The sequence below is a fragment of the Strongylocentrotus purpuratus genome, unplaced genomic scaffold, assembly GCF_000002235.5.
Source record: "Strongylocentrotus purpuratus isolate Spur 01 unplaced genomic scaffold, Spur_5.0 spur5_scaffold_11, whole genome shotgun sequence".
NCBI lineage: Eukaryota > Metazoa > Echinodermata > Echinoidea > Camarodonta > Strongylocentrotidae > Strongylocentrotus > Strongylocentrotus purpuratus.
This window is the reverse complement of record NW_022145596.1, coordinates 11,394,343-11,411,130: the sequence shown is the minus strand read 5'-3', so window position 1 is coordinate 11,411,130 and position 16,788 is coordinate 11,394,343. Positions and strand designations below refer to the sequence as shown.

Sequence of the window (16,788 nt, the reverse complement as noted above, 5' to 3'; positions counted from 1 at the left end):
ACTGCCTCAAAACCACCACAGGAAAAATCATATGACAGGACATCTTTATTTTACAATCTATGCTTACAAACCGCAAATAAATAAGTGTAGGAGCATTTGTTGCAACCAGCAACCTATTTACCTCCACTTTCCAATCACTTTCATATGAAATAATTTTTATTTTGCAGTGGCGGTTTTTGGAGGTGGTTTTTGGAGGTGGTTTACAGCGTGACGTGTGAACTAGGCTTATTGGGAAGTGTGCAAGTGAGAAAGGCAGGGTGATATGGCGTGCTTACCAGGAATTTGTGGAGGGCCGTCTAATTCAGGACTCTGCCCTCCTATAGGGTCAACAAAACATGCACAACAAAAATAAACACTACAAAATAAAATGAAATCAGGTACAGGTGCAATATAAAATAATAATGTCTTCAAATCAGAGCAGGAAAAGTAGTTATCCAACTAAAATAATAATTCACAAGAAATATAATATTAAAGGATGGCCCTTTATTAGATTGAAGTATTAAAATCAGTGAAATTAGATATGCAGGTTTCCTCCAAAAAAATTATCAAAATAGAATTGACAAGATTTTGATTCACAATACATAAAAACATATTTGTTATGCTTTACGGCAACAAAATAGTATCAATCTATTGTATGTCCGAATATCCATGATGCATAAAACTTTATCCTTTGAAGTTGGGCTCTAATGGCATACTCCTGCATACAATGTATATCTTTGAAATCATGTTCCCATTCATTCTAATTTTGAAGTGATTCTGAGCTTTAAAGCATTTTGCATTACTGAAGTATTTCAAATATAACTTTCATGCAACGTTTATTATTGGGAAACCGATACACTTGCCTGTTTGATGTTAAACAAAAATCTTACATTGACTTGTGCATGCCATTTAAACTAGGATAAAAACCACACATTACAGACGTCCACTAAACTATGCAAAGCATTTTTTTTTGTTACAATGCAAGTGCTATTAAAAACAGTGATAACATTAATCATGCACTATGCAACCAAGAATGCATCATCAATACTACATTTTAACTGAAAGCTCTCAGAAAAACATAATTTGTTTTCTTTCTAAAGCTTCTAAATATACACTATACCAACTGAAAAAGGCACATCGATAAGTCATGGGACCCAGAATCTATATCTAATACATGTACATACTGAAACAGTATATGGAATATATTTGTTTTGCTAAAATGTTACTGTACCACTTGAACTATACCATCTAGATGTAGCACAAGCCTAAATCTTGTTTATGAAAACCCAGAATATCTCACCAAAACTAACTAAAAAGTGCAAGGAATAAATATTCATGCTTTTTGTCTAAAATGTTAATGTGTCATATAAACTGTATTGGTTCCAACATAAATCATGTTAAATTAGACCCAAATATATACCACCAACACTGACAGAAAAGTCTATAGTATCAAAATTAGACTCCCTTTACCTGAGGTGTTATAGTGACATTTACATTAGACTACCAGCATCTAAGTAAGACCAAGAATAATTAATGAGTATTAATCACAAAGCCTTTGTCTGGATTGACTACATCTGAAGTTCTATGTCTCTGTCTAAAGCTCGATGAAAATGTTTCTACTCGGTTGTCAAATCATTAATTGGTTAAAAAGAGTAAAGAGTTGGGTTGGGTTGGGTTGGGTTGGGGGGGGGGGGTGGAGGCTTATTAAAGGTTACCATACTTGGGGGTGGGAGGGGGGGGGGAGGGGGAGGGGTGGAGGCTTGTTGAGGGTTACCATACCTGGAAGGTCAGCCCCATTGGGGATGCCTCCCATAGAGGCCATGAGTATCTGGAATCCGGGGTTGTTCATGATGGCAAATTGGCAAACCGACTCGATCTGATTCCAGCGATGGGTCCTCTCCTTGAGTTCCGCCGTCACCTCATGGAGAGCCGTCCTGTAAACAAACATGTACAGGAGCATGTTATCAAATGTGTTCCTCACTATTTGTACAGTCTACTATAACTCTCCAAAAATAGCTCCATTTTGGTACATTCACTGTACACAGTGTGATTCACTTTAATAAAGGAACAAACATTCTACCCCCAATTTCTGAAAAGTTTTTTTGTTTTTGTTCTTTTTAATTCAATATGATTCAATTTTTTGTTGGTATCATAAAAACATATCATAAAAACATATCATAAACATTTCATAAAGCTGTTCGTAAAGTTACGGATGACTTTAAAATGACTTAAATATGAAAAGCCAAATGGGATGCTCAATCATTTTTAATTGCATCAACTAAAGTTTGTTTGTTCGTGTCTCCTTAGATCAAGATAGTTATATAAAGTTCCTTAATCAAATTAAGTGTGCAGATGCAGATTAACATTCTTATTAAAATAAACATTTTTAATGCAAAGTATATTTTTTGCCATAATTTAATTGAGGTTATTGGAAATAAAGTCACACTTTGTTAAAAGATCAGGAAAAACTTTGGGCATCCTATCTGGCACTTCATATTCAAGTCGTTTGTAAAGTCATGCGTAACTTTACGAACAGCTTTATGAAACACCCCCAGGACCCCGAAGAAGCAAATTGTGCTTGTAAATGCCACCCCCCACCCCTCACAAGAGCTTGAATGCAATATCACAACTTCATATTTTTTCTATTAAAGCAAGTAACATGGACACTTAAATATGACAAATGATGATGGGGCATTGATCTTTTCTCTAAAACATGTCAATATCAAACTTGTCCAAATTTTAAGGTTGGATAATGGTCAGACATTTCTGAATACGCAGTGGCCAATCTTTCTGTTTTAAAGGTAAAGACCAGTATTGGAAATGCCCCAATTTCAAAAAATGAAATGGAAGCTCTCATTACCAATCATGTGAAAGAATATGTTTTGACTAGTACATGATGATACAAAATTTGCCGGGAAACCGCCTACTAATTCATATATTTGGTAAATTTGTTTCTCTCATGGACTGTGAGAGATATAGGGTAGGCCCATATACATCTTTCTGTGTATAGTGCTTGTAACTTTACGAAGAATGGGCCAAATTTCTTATCATTTTGATGATTCCAGAACCTTGCAGATGCTAGATGCTAGATGATCAACCTTTTCTGATCGATTCCACAACATTTCTTTCACAATGCAATCGCATGACCATAACTGGTCTTTACCTTTAATATCTAAGGTGGACTTTATAGACTGGTTTTACTCTTGTTTTATTTATTAGTAGTCAGGGAAAACAAACATCAATCAACACAGACCAGGGTCCCATTGCACAAAATTTACCACTGATGGTACCTACCATGGAAACCTTGATTTTGATTGGCTGTTAAGCCCTGTTACCATGGTAGTTGCCATTCATGGCAAAGTTACCATCAACGGTAAGTTTTATGCAACAGGGCACAGATATCAAGATTAAAGGAAACTTCTCTCATTGAGCACCCACCTTGCAGAGACTATCCTCTGATCGACCGCGTCCAACGACGTCCCGTGAGCTATCCTGAAGGAACCAATCAGCGAGGCCCTTTTCCTCCTTAACTTCTCACACTCTTCCTTGGCCACCTGGAGCTGTTTGGCCGCGGCGACGCGTTTGGAGACGTAGTAGCGGTACTCGATCTCGTACGTGAGCTGTAGCCATTGCTGAAGGGTCATGGGGGCTGACCAATTAATCTCTTCGCTTAGCCTCCGCTCTGCCTCGTCCAAAGCACTTCTTACCTAGGTGTAGAGAATAGGGGGAAAAAGCAAGAAAATGAGGGCTTGTATTCATGATACACATTCTTCTTTCTATTTACCGGAGTGCTTACAGAAAGTGGACACAAATACATAAATGATAATAATAATACAGTCAAACCTGCTTTAGTGAACACCTGTCTACAAAGACCACAATCTTCGTTTATGGCCTATAAATTATTGACTAAGCTACTTCCTGCGGTAAAAAATGACAATCACAACAATTATCAAACTCCCTTTCTAATTAAATAGATAGCAAATCAAGAGTTGCTAAGGGTAGTCATAGAGTGGCCAATTTGTATTACGACTCGGACGACGCGACCACAGTGTTCACGTGCGTGCAACATACGCGAAACCGATACATGATAATTCGTAGATGGCGTTAACCAGTATTTGCCATGCTGCAACCCCTTTAATGAAATGAAATACCTAAATACACTAAGCACTTTACAGATATCATCAACAGATATCATCAACTAACCTGCACCAATTCTTCTTCAGCGAGACTGAGTTGTGTGGCTAAATCTGAATTTCCATCCGTGTCATCTCCAATCCTTTCTCTCTCTAGTCTTCTTGCCTCATGCTTTGCCGTTTCTATCTCATCCGTTAATTGCTTCTCAATCGACTGCTTCTCCCTCACAGCAGACTTGTGATCCTCTTGGGCGACATTCAATCTGAAGGTCAAAGGTCAAAAGGTTGATTTATCATGTCACAGGTCAAAATAATATGCGAGGCTGAGCTCATCAGATTCTTTACAGTCCCATGTGAAACAATGTCACAATAGAAATATCACTAGAAAAGGAATTCTTGAAATGCCCTCGTCTCAAATATGACTAGAAATATTTTGTAACTTTTGACAGGAACTTTGATGTCACCAGATTTTGTAGTCTTATATACCTACATTTGTCTTCAACATTTTGTTCCATCTATTTGTAATGTATGTAAATCAGAGAGAGATCAGTTGCAACAATGTCTCTGTAAATGGAATTGACAGTTTGCAAATTATAGATTTACCGTCTCCATGCTCTCAAAGAGTGTTGAAAAAAAAAGTATCTTGGACTTGGAGGGTGGTATTCCTGAAAGTGGACTTACTTTAGTCCATGGTTAAATCCATTGACTAATTATGGAATGCCAAGTGTCCATATGAGTATGTTTTTGTATAATTTAATCTGTCACTAAATCAAAATAAAATGTAATAACCATTCATAACAAACAAAAATTCATAAACAACAATATAACTATGATATAATTATGTTACCATGGTAATTTAGGGACATATAAAATATATTCATATGGACACTTGGCATTCTATAATTAGTCGGTGGATTAAACCATGGACTGAAGTTAGTCCGTTTTCGAGAATACCACCCATAATATCTACACCATTCTTCCAAACAAAAACATTCAAATCCTTAGTGTAGTTTAATCAATGGAAGATCTTTCATACCCAAATTATCAATGAAACAAAGAACTTTAGGTCAAAATCTTTTGAAAGTTCATGTTTAAAAAAAAGAGAGAGAAAAAGAGAAAAAGAAAAAAAGAGAAAAAAAAAGAAAGGAAAAAAACGGGAGAAAACATGGTGGCCTAGAAGAGGTAAGAAACTGCTTCAGCTTCAGCTTACTTTTCCTGTAGTTCCTTGAGTGAGTCCTCAGCACTGGACAGACTCTCCATCTCCCTTAGAAGCTGCTTGACATGGCTCTGGGAGAAACGGTGCTGGATGAACGCAAACCAGCATCCTCCCAGAGCTACCACCAGAGAGATGACCAGTAACCAGTCCTTGAGGTAGTTATGCATTGCTGTTCAAAAAAACAAAATGTGAAGATGGATGAGAGTGTGAGAGAGAGAGTAAGAGAGAGAGTAAGAGAGAGAGAGTAAGAGAGAGAGAGTAAGAGAGAGAGAGAGTAAGAGAGACAGAGATTAATACACTTCAAAGTCACAACAGTTGTGCATTGATGTTTAGAACACCAAAATTCTAATTCTGATTTCTTTCTAATTCGAGTTACCATATGTTGCAATAAGCTTTATTTCTCGTATTAATACTGATTTGTTTTTCAGATTCAATATATCATGTTATGCAATGTTATACATTACATTATGTGGTATTAATTTTGTTTGTAAACTTTTGTAATTTGTAGACTTACATATTATTACTTTTGATTTAAAAAAAATTAATTACAAAAGGACAGAAGATCATCAATCATCAATGAAAAGGGGGATGCAGAAGTTGCATATTTTATCGCTTTCATTTTCACTACTCCACAATCTACAAGGAGTACATGTATCACACGATCAAAGAGTATAAAAAAGATCAAAGGTTAATAATAATAATAATAATACATAACATTTATTAGGCGCTTAATACTGATGTTTCTAAGCGCACAGTGTTCTGATTAAGAGAAGACTATAACCCGTAGAATTAAATTAGAAGAAAAAGCAAAAATACAAAAGTAACATAGATAAGGTAAGAAAAACAGTGGCAATCAACTAAATAAAGACAAATATGGTGCGCACCTCCATTGACCGACGCACAACTGCAATAGGTAAAGACCAGTATTGGAAACGCCCCAATTTAAAAAAATGAAATGGAAGCTCTCATTACCAATCAAGTGAAAGAATATGTTTTGACTAATACATGATGATAAAAAATTTGCCGGGAAACCGCCTACTAATTCATGTATTTGGTAAATTTGTTTCTCTCATGGTCTGTGAGAGATATAGGGTAGTCCCATATACATCTTTCTGTGTATAGTGCTTGTAACTTTACGAAGAATGGGCCAAATTTCTTATCATTTTGATGATTCCAGAACCTTGCAGATGCTAGATGCTAGATGATCAACCTTTTCTGATCGATTCCACAACGTTTCTTTCACAATGCAATCGCAGGACCATAACTGGTCTTTACCTTTAATATAATCAAGAAATAAATAAACTACGGACATGTATACTTAACCTATGGTTAAATGGGAATGTAAAATGCAGCACCAACGACTATTGATTTCTAAGTAGCTATGAGTAGCACCAAGCATAACGAACAATAACAGTCCGGTATGACTCCTATAAATGCTTTCATTTTTGGTATTCATGTTCAGAGAATTCAATGCCTGTTAATCAACTATTAACAGGAGATGTTGTACGAGAGCAATTTACAAGGCAGTTTCATTTTCATATTTGCTTTGCTCCATATAATTCATTGGTTGTACTGCCATGAGTCACACTGTCAACAACAAAATAATAATTGCCCCCTGTAAATGGGGGGGGGGGGGGAGCCTTTCGAAATAGTTTTAAAATACCTATTTTCTTAAAAATGAAACATTTGGACGATTTATAGTTAGACAGATGGCCAGTAAAGAGAAGTGGCCACTATGACCGATTTGACTGTTAGCCTTTCTTGGGTAAGAGCTAAAAGGAACCACTGGAACATAGATGTATCAGTGAAAGAGAATGTTTAATGTTCCAGGAACTGATGGATTTTACAATGTGAATTCATGAAGAAAAAAAGAAGAAAAAAAAATGAAATTTCAAACATTCATGAATAAAGCCAGTTCACGGTTGCAGTCTGAGCATGAGCAGAGAAAGGTCATTGCAGAACAAATTTTGAAATACACAGAGACGAAATACTGGATACGTGCTCATGAAAGTTATGTAATCATTATTCATTCATGCACATTCAGTGTACTCCATGATACACAGGTGGAAGTATTCTTTGAAAAGGAGAAACAAAGGCTATTTATATAGCACCTCCATCGCTGTAGGAGTGATTATTTCAAAATGTACAAAGTGGGACCTCTTCATGTTTTGAAGATCTGTGGATATTTGGGGTCATTGCAGTAATGTGCTAACCGTGAACTGGTCTATTCTGCTATGTGAGTTAAAAATATTCTGCACATACCAAACTGAAATACCAAATTTGAATTTCAAACATTCATAAATTCTACAATGTGAATTAATAAAGATTCTGCACATACCCAGATGAACTACTAAACTTGAATAAATCACAAACTCATGAATTCTACGATGTGATTCTATAAATATCATGCACATACCCAGATGAATACGAAACTTGAATAAACCACAAATTCATGAATTCTACAATGTGACTTTTATAAACATCATGCGAATACCCGGATGAAATACCAAACATGAATATTACATCTTGTGAATTTATAAATACAAACAGCACACAACATGTCTGAACCATGCATAATGGAAACAACCACTTCACTAGAATAAAAACCCAAGGCTGATTAGTTTGATATGCATTACACAAAAGGGTATCACTCTGTTGCCATGGGAATACGATTGAATTTTACATCAAGCCTGTGAAAAAACTCTTGTCTCATAAAAAGGTAGGAGCTAAATATAGTTATCACAGGCATTCAACTGATGCTTTTCTAACTTGTCGGAAACATCTTGTCGGAATAAAAGACAGATAATTTTGAACACGGATATCTGCATACAGATACATCAGGCCTTTAGTGGCGAGAGTTCCCGCCTAGGACGAGAAATGTTATGCTACTTTTGGAACGACAATACCTATAATTTCCTTCAGGAATCACACAAAAGACATACTGGTATGAATTGATAAGTTATTCCCACTGCTTAAAATTTGATCGCACAATTCCCAAATCCACTATATTTTGGATTTCTGAAGATTTATTTATTCATTTATTGTTTGTAACTTGCAGAATTTGAACTCTGTAAAGGTGTGGGGCAAAAATCAGAAAGAAATTATCTTGATAAGCAAAAACAAAATATAAAAAGTTACATTTCCCAGATTCATAGTTATCCTACAAGAAATGCAAACAAATTACATCAGTGGACATTTAATAATGATTATTCAAGATACTTTCTAAGACATTCGGGTCCACTTCTTTATAATGATGTAAAATGTAACCAATTCAATATTTCATTTAATAATACATTCAGGAGGCAATATAAGAAACATTTAATCTGTTCATATTAATTACTTTTTATTTGTTAAATATCTGTTCTTAAATTATCCTGTAGAACCATACCATTCTGTTTGATGCTCTTATATGTTGTTGTTTTTTAATAATGTTTTTCATGTTTATGTTCTCATGTTCTATGTTTTATGTATTGTTTGACCAATCTAATTTTTATAATAACAATGTAAAAACAAACAAATACACAAACTAGGTGAACACACCCTAACAAGCCAAAAACCTGGCTTTTATTGTGTTCACCATTTTCCAATTATCCACTTATGTTTTTATTGTAGCCTGTACCTTGTTTCTCTTTGATTGCTATACTTGTTTTGATTTGTTTTCTTCTTAATTGTTTGATTGAAATGTCATAGTTGTATAATGTTGTTATTGCCTATTGACTGTTTTTTTACATTGTTTTTGATTGATGTTGGAATTTGGAAATAAATGATTTGATTTGATTTGATTTGATTTCCCAGGTGCTTTAGGGATCTAAAATTAGAAGGGGCTCATTATTCAGTGTATATGTACTTCAAGTATACAACATTGAATTTGAATGGGATTGAGGGGGGGGGGGAGCAAATGCTACCTGGAACCACAATTGCCTGTACCCCACAACCAAACTCCTCTTCATTCACCCCCCCCCCCATGCCTAATCATGTATGCTTCTCCCTATACCAGTCCCTACCTAATGTCCGGCTAGCAGATGCAGACAAGTACAGACAAATGAACTTTGACATTATGATAGGGGGGGGGGGGTGTTCAAGACTGGGCTTTATACTCCAGGCTAAATGGATCTGACAGGTATCCACAATGAGATAATGCCTTCTATGCAGTGCTGTAATTAGTATACACACACACACACATGTATGTACAAGTAGTATTCTCCTAATCCTGAACAACACATACACTCATTTTAAGTTTATACGTAGGAACAGTTTTTTTTTCTTTTACCCTTCAAATAGAAAGACAGTTCAACAAATGCAGAAAGCGTGTATTTGTGTGCCCTTTAAAAAAAAATTGTTCTTGACATTCTAATATTGTTCTTTACTTATGGCAATGTAAATATGCCTACATATTAGGATAAGAACAGAAAAAAAAAATTTGTTTAGATCTTCCACCTTAAAATAAATGGGGACAGAAGGAGATTATCAAGAACATTTACCTAAAATAACTTGTCTGGATATGAAGTACAGTCAAGTCAATTACGCTGTATGTCAAGTTTGAAACCATGTTTTGTTAATTTTTACAGCAGGCATATTTCTTACACGTGAGTGTATACAAACAAATGCTTACAACTTGAAATGTGCACCCCAACACTGCCACCTAGACTTATACATTATATATTAGTTTAACCATGTAAATCATTACAAGCCTGTTAAATAGTACCCTTTACTAAAGATAGATCAATTGTATGTTTATGTAGCTGTAACATTTATTTCCAAGAGGGTTGCATACATGGCTTGGCCATCAGGGTCAATAAACAAAGCACAGACAGTGTATTATGGTTCTTGTCTCAGAGGGATGCAATATTTAATTAGGCACCTGATGTTCAAATAGCATGCGCCATGCAGGCCCTTTAATCAAATATACCGTACTATGAATAGGCCTGAACTCAACAACAACAGTTTAATTCGATTGCAAGAAGACATATAGCCAAAAGAAGAAAATTAATACATTAGCTCCATGACCAGTTGCAGATGGGGAGGGTGGGGGCTTCGGGGGAGGGGGTGGGGGGGGCAGATGCATGTACCCCCAAATCTTGTTTGGTTGTCAGAGAATGTTCAGACTTAGCCCCCACCCTAGAGAATTCTGGGATCTTCCACTAGCTGACAATCAATATTATTAAAAAGCCAATGGTATGGTTCCAGCCTACAGTCTATCAAAAACCTATGGATAGGGTGGGGGCACAGCAGGAAAAAAAACTCTGCATTTCATATCTAATACACAGAAAAATGTCACAAGCATGAACAAATATAAGATTATATCAGTCGTTAATATCTGAAAGCTTTTAGGTGTAAAGAGGGTGACAGTGGCCTACTCAAAATACCAGTTTTTCATAGCATGAACGCAGTTAAAAACAGTCTGTTAATTAAACTTCATTTTGGCTCTGTTTTTTTTTTCTTTAAACATATTTCGTCTGCATAGCATCCAAACATTGTTTATTTTGCTATGCACACATACTTATGTTTCATGAAGGTTGCTGTCTTAGAGTAAGAAGTAATCATGCATAGGATGAGGATGCTTTTCAGGTGTCGCAGGTTATGAGGCTATGAGCAATAAAGCATGGTAGAGAGGAGATTTGTGAAATCATTCTAGCTTGCGCCTTCATCAAAACAAAGTTCAAATTTGTGTGTATTCTGTGTAAAGTTTGTGTATATATATATCTGAGGCTTTCAAGGTTTTTTTGCTCATTGAGTTTTATCTCAGGTTATTTACCCTTGAATTAACTACTTGTCACAGATAACTGTTATTAAAGGTTCTAATAATAATACTTGTATACAAATATTTGGAATTTAATTTGACAACCGCATTAGACAAGCGATACCCAATAATATTTGACAAGAGTAGAAGAGTGTTTGATTTGTGTTAAGTATGTATGTAAGGAGCTCTGGCTTAAGGATTGAGGGTTGAATGGATTAGGATAAAAGTTGAAGAAATTATAGAAAAAGACTGAAATTTCCTCAGGGATAGTTGATTTGCACATTCCTTTCCCAGGTTTTTTTGTATAAAAGGAAATGGAAACGAATAGCAAAAAAATGTATTCGGTATGATTGAGTTCTATTCCAGAATACTCTATCTAAAACATCAGCTTCAATATTACTTCTTTAAATAAAAATAACATTTTTATTACTATTTTGAACAATATTAAGTTACTAAAATTAACCTTAAAATTGTACCTGTAGTTATATTGTCAAGTCTACCTAATGAAGAATCTGAATATCTAATGCTACACATTGGTGAGATGCTTTTACAGAAAAATTACAGAAAATGATAGTCACTGTTCATCACAACATATAAGGCACTGTATGAAGTAGGATCTTTATAATTATTGTAAATAAATTTAATAATAAGTATACTTTATATATTAATAACAAAAAATAAAACAATTTTAATAACTTTTCAAAATCAAACTACCACAAATTAAAGAGACTTGTTGATTTCAAATTAGCTCAAAGGACAAAGGTCTATTGCCTAGAGGCTTGCACCGAGACTTATAATATAACTACTAATACTCTTTTCACACTGGTTTTTGCTTAACCCCGTACTTTGCTTAGCCCCGTACTATCCTTAACCCCGGACTATTTTTTTGGCTTTTCACACTCGCTGTTTTTAGTCCCGTACTAGCGCCTATTCCGGAATAAGAAAATTCACGCTGTTCGCACTGCAATTCGTTAACCCCGGATATCGTGAATGTTATTATTGGACATACTTCGCATCTGGCCAGCTGCGATACGCTCCATTGCGTAGTACCGGACTATTTTTCGTTTCTGTTCTCATTCATTTGCTTAGCACCGCAATTGCGGGGTTAGCAGGAGTTAGCACCACAATTGCGGAGTTAGCCCTGCTATTTTGCAGGGTTAGTTAACCCCGTACTATAGGTGGGGTTAGCCAACTTTAGCCCACTTTGGTAAAAGCCAGTGTGAACAGAAAGTGGAATAGGCTTAACCCCGTACTATAGGTGGGGTTAAGACCCCCCCCCCCTTAACCCCACCTATAGTACGGGGTTAAGGACAATATTGCCAGTGTGAAAAGCATATAATAGTACTATCAAGGAAGATAACTGATAAATATTAGAGGCAGAATCAGATTGCAGTATTCTGTTTTAAAGCAGATTTATTTTAGTATAAAATGAAGTGTTGGCAGACTATAAACTGTGAGGGTTATTCAAAAGATGCTGGTACTGTGTCAATGTATTGTGGTATTGAATGGAATTGCATTTCAGAGAAAGTGGCTTCAAGTCATTCTGAATTCAGTGTTTACGATGCGTTGCATGTTCATGTAGTTCCATCAAAATATAGACAAGCTAATGGCAACTTGCTGAAAATCAAATCACAGTCACTAGAAATCATAATTCACAGGAGGAATGACCGATTGCAAATACTGGGTTTCACTTTTCTAGATAATATGCTTTATATCCCGCATACTAAGAATCTTGCAATCTGATTGGTCTAAACGAGGTCGCATGATCAATGATGGACTATCTTCCTGCGATAGGACTTTTGTACAGTAATTTTTTGCTGCTGCCCCACTTGCCCATTGAATAAGGTGATGATAGTTTGTACCATTACCCTCGTAGTCAATTAATATTTGCTTACTATCTACTGTTGGAATTCTTGAAGGACTGTCCTCTAACCTGGCTAAAATACATGAGCATTTTGAAGCATTACTGTTAAAGTTTGGAGGTCTGTGTAGGCCTATTGGTGGGTGCATGCCAATAATCCTAACAGAAGATATCTGCACAAATCGTCCCTATTTTCATGAAGTGACGGTAGTGAGGAAAATCGTAACGCAAAGTGAATGCAATTTTTTTCACTATTGCACTTCGTGAAAACAGCGACGAAATGTGCTGTCAACATACATGTAAATGTATACCCATAGTTTTTTTTATTTGATGCAATAAACAGTTTTATGACAAGAGGTGTTGTGGTCAAGTGGATAAGTCACCAGACTGTGAACCACACGTTACAGGGTTTGAATCCCTGGCACAACACTATCGTTCTTTGGCAAGACATAAATCTACATTTGCCACACTCGACACAGGTGAGGGTAAACAGGTACCTGGCAGGAATTATTTCCTTAAAATGCTAGAGCGCCATAATGGCGGCCATGCTAAGGCAAGACAAATAATTGTGGAGCGCCAGAAGTATGGGACAAAGTACCTCCGACTCTCCAAGCTAACATTTCTCTTTTTTCTCCAGAAAACCACCTCATCTTCTACAACATAAGCCATCCATATTGCAAATGTAAATTCAACATGAACTCCCTCTGACTTCTGGCATTTTGCCTTCTGAGTCATGCTCACAAATTGTGTTTATAAAGATGTCAAAATGAGCGAAGTATAAAGTGCAACTAAGGAACATACAACAAATAGATCAACAAAGGGGCCAAGCTACAAGTGCTCCTGTAATAAATCGATGCAGTCAAGATCTCAATCGAGAGTCATGAATCACATAATGTTTTTTCCAGGAGACATACAAGATGTATCTTCATTAGACCGAACATACCCAACCTGGTTTGGAGGTTCCTTTTTACCATTAGGGTAATAAAGTTCAAAGCTCTTTGGAAGCGCATAGAGATGTTATTTCATAACGTATTATGCGCAATACAAGAACTGAACCATTATTATTATTATTAACCAAGGTATTAACCCAGGTAAGCATTTCTTGCATGGTTGAGAAATCAGCAAGGTTCAGAGCTTATCAAAGTCGGAGTGCATCTTTAATTTGATTCAAGTCAATTAGCCTGCTAATTGACTAATTAAGTTGGATATTCCTGGATCAAGCCCTAGTTTGCTTTGGATAATCAAGCATGATCTTTGGTAGCCTGCTATTCGCATCTTCTCTGTGAGTTAGATCAAGCTAGTTGTCATTGGGCTAATTTCAGCGGATGGGTTTTAGCAGATTATTTTGAAAACTTGGGCTGGCTAATGAAAACAGGCCTCAGCCCGGGTAACTTTCAAGAACCGTCTCGAGATCTTAATAAAAAAATACAGGACCCTCATATGTCAAGGGCAATAGATCTTCTTGGCTTAAAGCACATGACTGTATTATCTAAATCCCATATGATTGTTATTACTAATTGTTATAAGGAAAGACATACTTGCAAGCCTTCCACAGAAAACAGGAATTCTATCCAGCAAAAATTTGGAATGCATATGTGTATTGGATGACAGCACCCATTAAGCTTTCTAAAAAAAGGTGTTGTATTGCCCTTTACGACCGACCCCAAAATCCTAAAATCTATGGTAGGCTTTTACAATATTGTTTTTTAACCGTTTCTTTTAGACGAAAAAAATTATTAATGAATCTAAAAATATATATTAAAGCATTCAAAACTGAAAAACATCAGCCCAAAGAGGGGGAAAAAATAAATAAATTGAAAAAAAATTCTCTTTTATTACTTGCATTTCTCTTTGCCTTCATTCCCCCCCCATTTTTCTACTATTATTCCTCCCCTTTTCTTTCCTAATACTTGCTTTCTATCTCTCTCATGCTCTCATTCTTTTCACCCTTCTCTCTTGTCCACCTCTTCAATTCCTTGCTCTGTATAGTATTCCCTTGTTTCTCATCCTCCCTCTCCTTCTCTCCACACTTGACTGCCTGTCTCTCCTTTTATATATATTCTCTCTCTCTCTCTCTCTCTCTCTCTCTCTCTGTCTCTGTCCATGAGGTGATTATTGCTTTTGTGCCTATCCACTTAGACTCTATAATGAACATGGATGCTACAGGTCCCATTAAGTTAATTGAAACCTTCTCCAGTTTCCCTGGGTGTAAATCCATATAATAAAATGGACTAAAGGCTAAGTATAGCTGAAATTAGTTGTTGTCATAGATGCAAGGCAAGAGGTTGTCCGAAGAAAAATAAATTAACGTAACTAGCCTTCTCAGAGCTGTAGAACACTGGGTTCAAAGGCAATTAGGAGAGGAGTGGCAAAACATCCAACATAAAAGGATGAGCGTCAAACCTATATAATGGTTGACTTCTCTTCTTTCACCAAATGAAGATGTTGTGTAATTACTTGTAGCCTATCTCCCAGATGGGATGAATATAATAAAAACTGAAAACACCTGTAAAGAGGAAAGCTGAGATTTCACAATCAAGGTTAAAAAAGAAGAAGATACAAGCAAAGGGTCATGCAGTAGAAAGAACAGGAGAAAGAGAGAGAGAGAGAGAGAGAGAGAGAGAGAGAGGGGGGAGAAAGAGAGAGAGGGAGAAAGAGAGAAAGAGAGAGAGAGAGAGAGAGAGAGAGAGAAGAGACGAGAGAGAGGGAGAGAGGTGGGGGGGGGGGGATGGGCAATGCTAGAGTGTAATAGGCACCTGATGACATTATACATGGTATGTGCGACAAGGAAACATATACCTCTAGTTTGTCTTGAAACATTCTATCTGGAAACAGGTACAAAATAGTAGAAATGATGAGTTTGAGATTATAAATAGCCTTATTTCACAGTCCCCTCTCCCAAACAGAGCACCACAAGCACAATTCACCAAACAATACATCAGAAACACTCACACTTGAAGTTGATGCATGCTCTCCTCATAATTAAATCAAACACTCGTTTGCGAATTGCGTGAATCCCCTTGTCACGTACACCCCGTGTAATATTCATGAAATTCTTGTCTGGCATTTGTATTATTCCTTCCTCTCACTACACTGCTTTCATGAAAAGAGACATTCAAATGCAATTGTCACCACAGTTTTATGCCTGCCAAGAGCGGGAGAAGAATTGCACCAAGGTAATGTTATCAAAAGAACAGTTCAACTCACTGAAGACAATGAAGAGCATCATGATGTTCAACTGATCATTGCATACTGACGAAGGTTGACACTTAGTTCTATATTTCCATTTTTATTCTCACTCCGATACTCTCACTCTTTAACTGACTACTGTATTCTTGTATTCTAATAGGCTTAATTAGAAGAGCCATCAGAATTCCACAGGCAATGAGCTGAATGAATTATATTTTGATCATGCCCATCATTTATATAAAAATATGTTGATGATTGATTTGTAGATCAATGAAGCATAAAAAATAGCCGCTCTGATAAACAACAGTTCTAATTCCTATATTGTCTGTGTTCATTCGGATATTGGAAGCAAATGCAAATCACTGGTCGTTTTGAAGGTCAAAGTGACGGAGCCTATAAAGACTATCCATTCTAGCGATGATAAGGCTGTATATTTAATTTCCTGTCTGAAGAAGATTCCAACGACATGTACATGTACTAAAAAAAGTCTGTAAAAAAGCTCATTCAAATAGAAGTTGACCACTGAATTTTAACATGCACATTATATTACGGCTACATTTAATGAAAAACTTTAGTTCTGAACATGGAATTACTTTCTAAGGGGTAATGAATGGCTTATGGTCATTCAAGATAATTTATCACGAAGTACATGTAGATGAGTTAATACATT

General features: G+C 36.2%; 1 protein-coding gene across 5 annotated transcripts in view; it reads right to left on the bottom strand.

Moving 5' to 3' along the window:
• Positions 1–16,788, bottom strand: part of LOC581356 (stromal interaction molecule 1) — a 50,434-nt gene that overhangs the window by 6,577 nt on the left and 27,069 nt on the right. For 4 of the 5 annotated variants that reach the window (XM_030980640.1, XM_030980639.1, XM_030980638.1 and 1 more), the window contains exons 6-10: positions 5,323–5,497; positions 4,183–4,375; positions 3,418–3,686; positions 1,759–1,913; positions 276–317 (exon numbers count right to left, since the gene is read on the bottom strand). In XM_030980640.1, coding sequence (XP_030836500.1) covers positions 276–317; positions 1,759–1,913; positions 3,418–3,686; positions 4,183–4,375; positions 5,323–5,497 — 834 coding nt within the window. The remainder of the gene's footprint in view (positions 1–275; positions 318–1,758; positions 1,914–3,417; positions 3,687–4,182; positions 4,376–5,322; positions 5,498–16,788) is intronic. The other variant, XM_030980641.1, reaches the window with a different exon arrangement.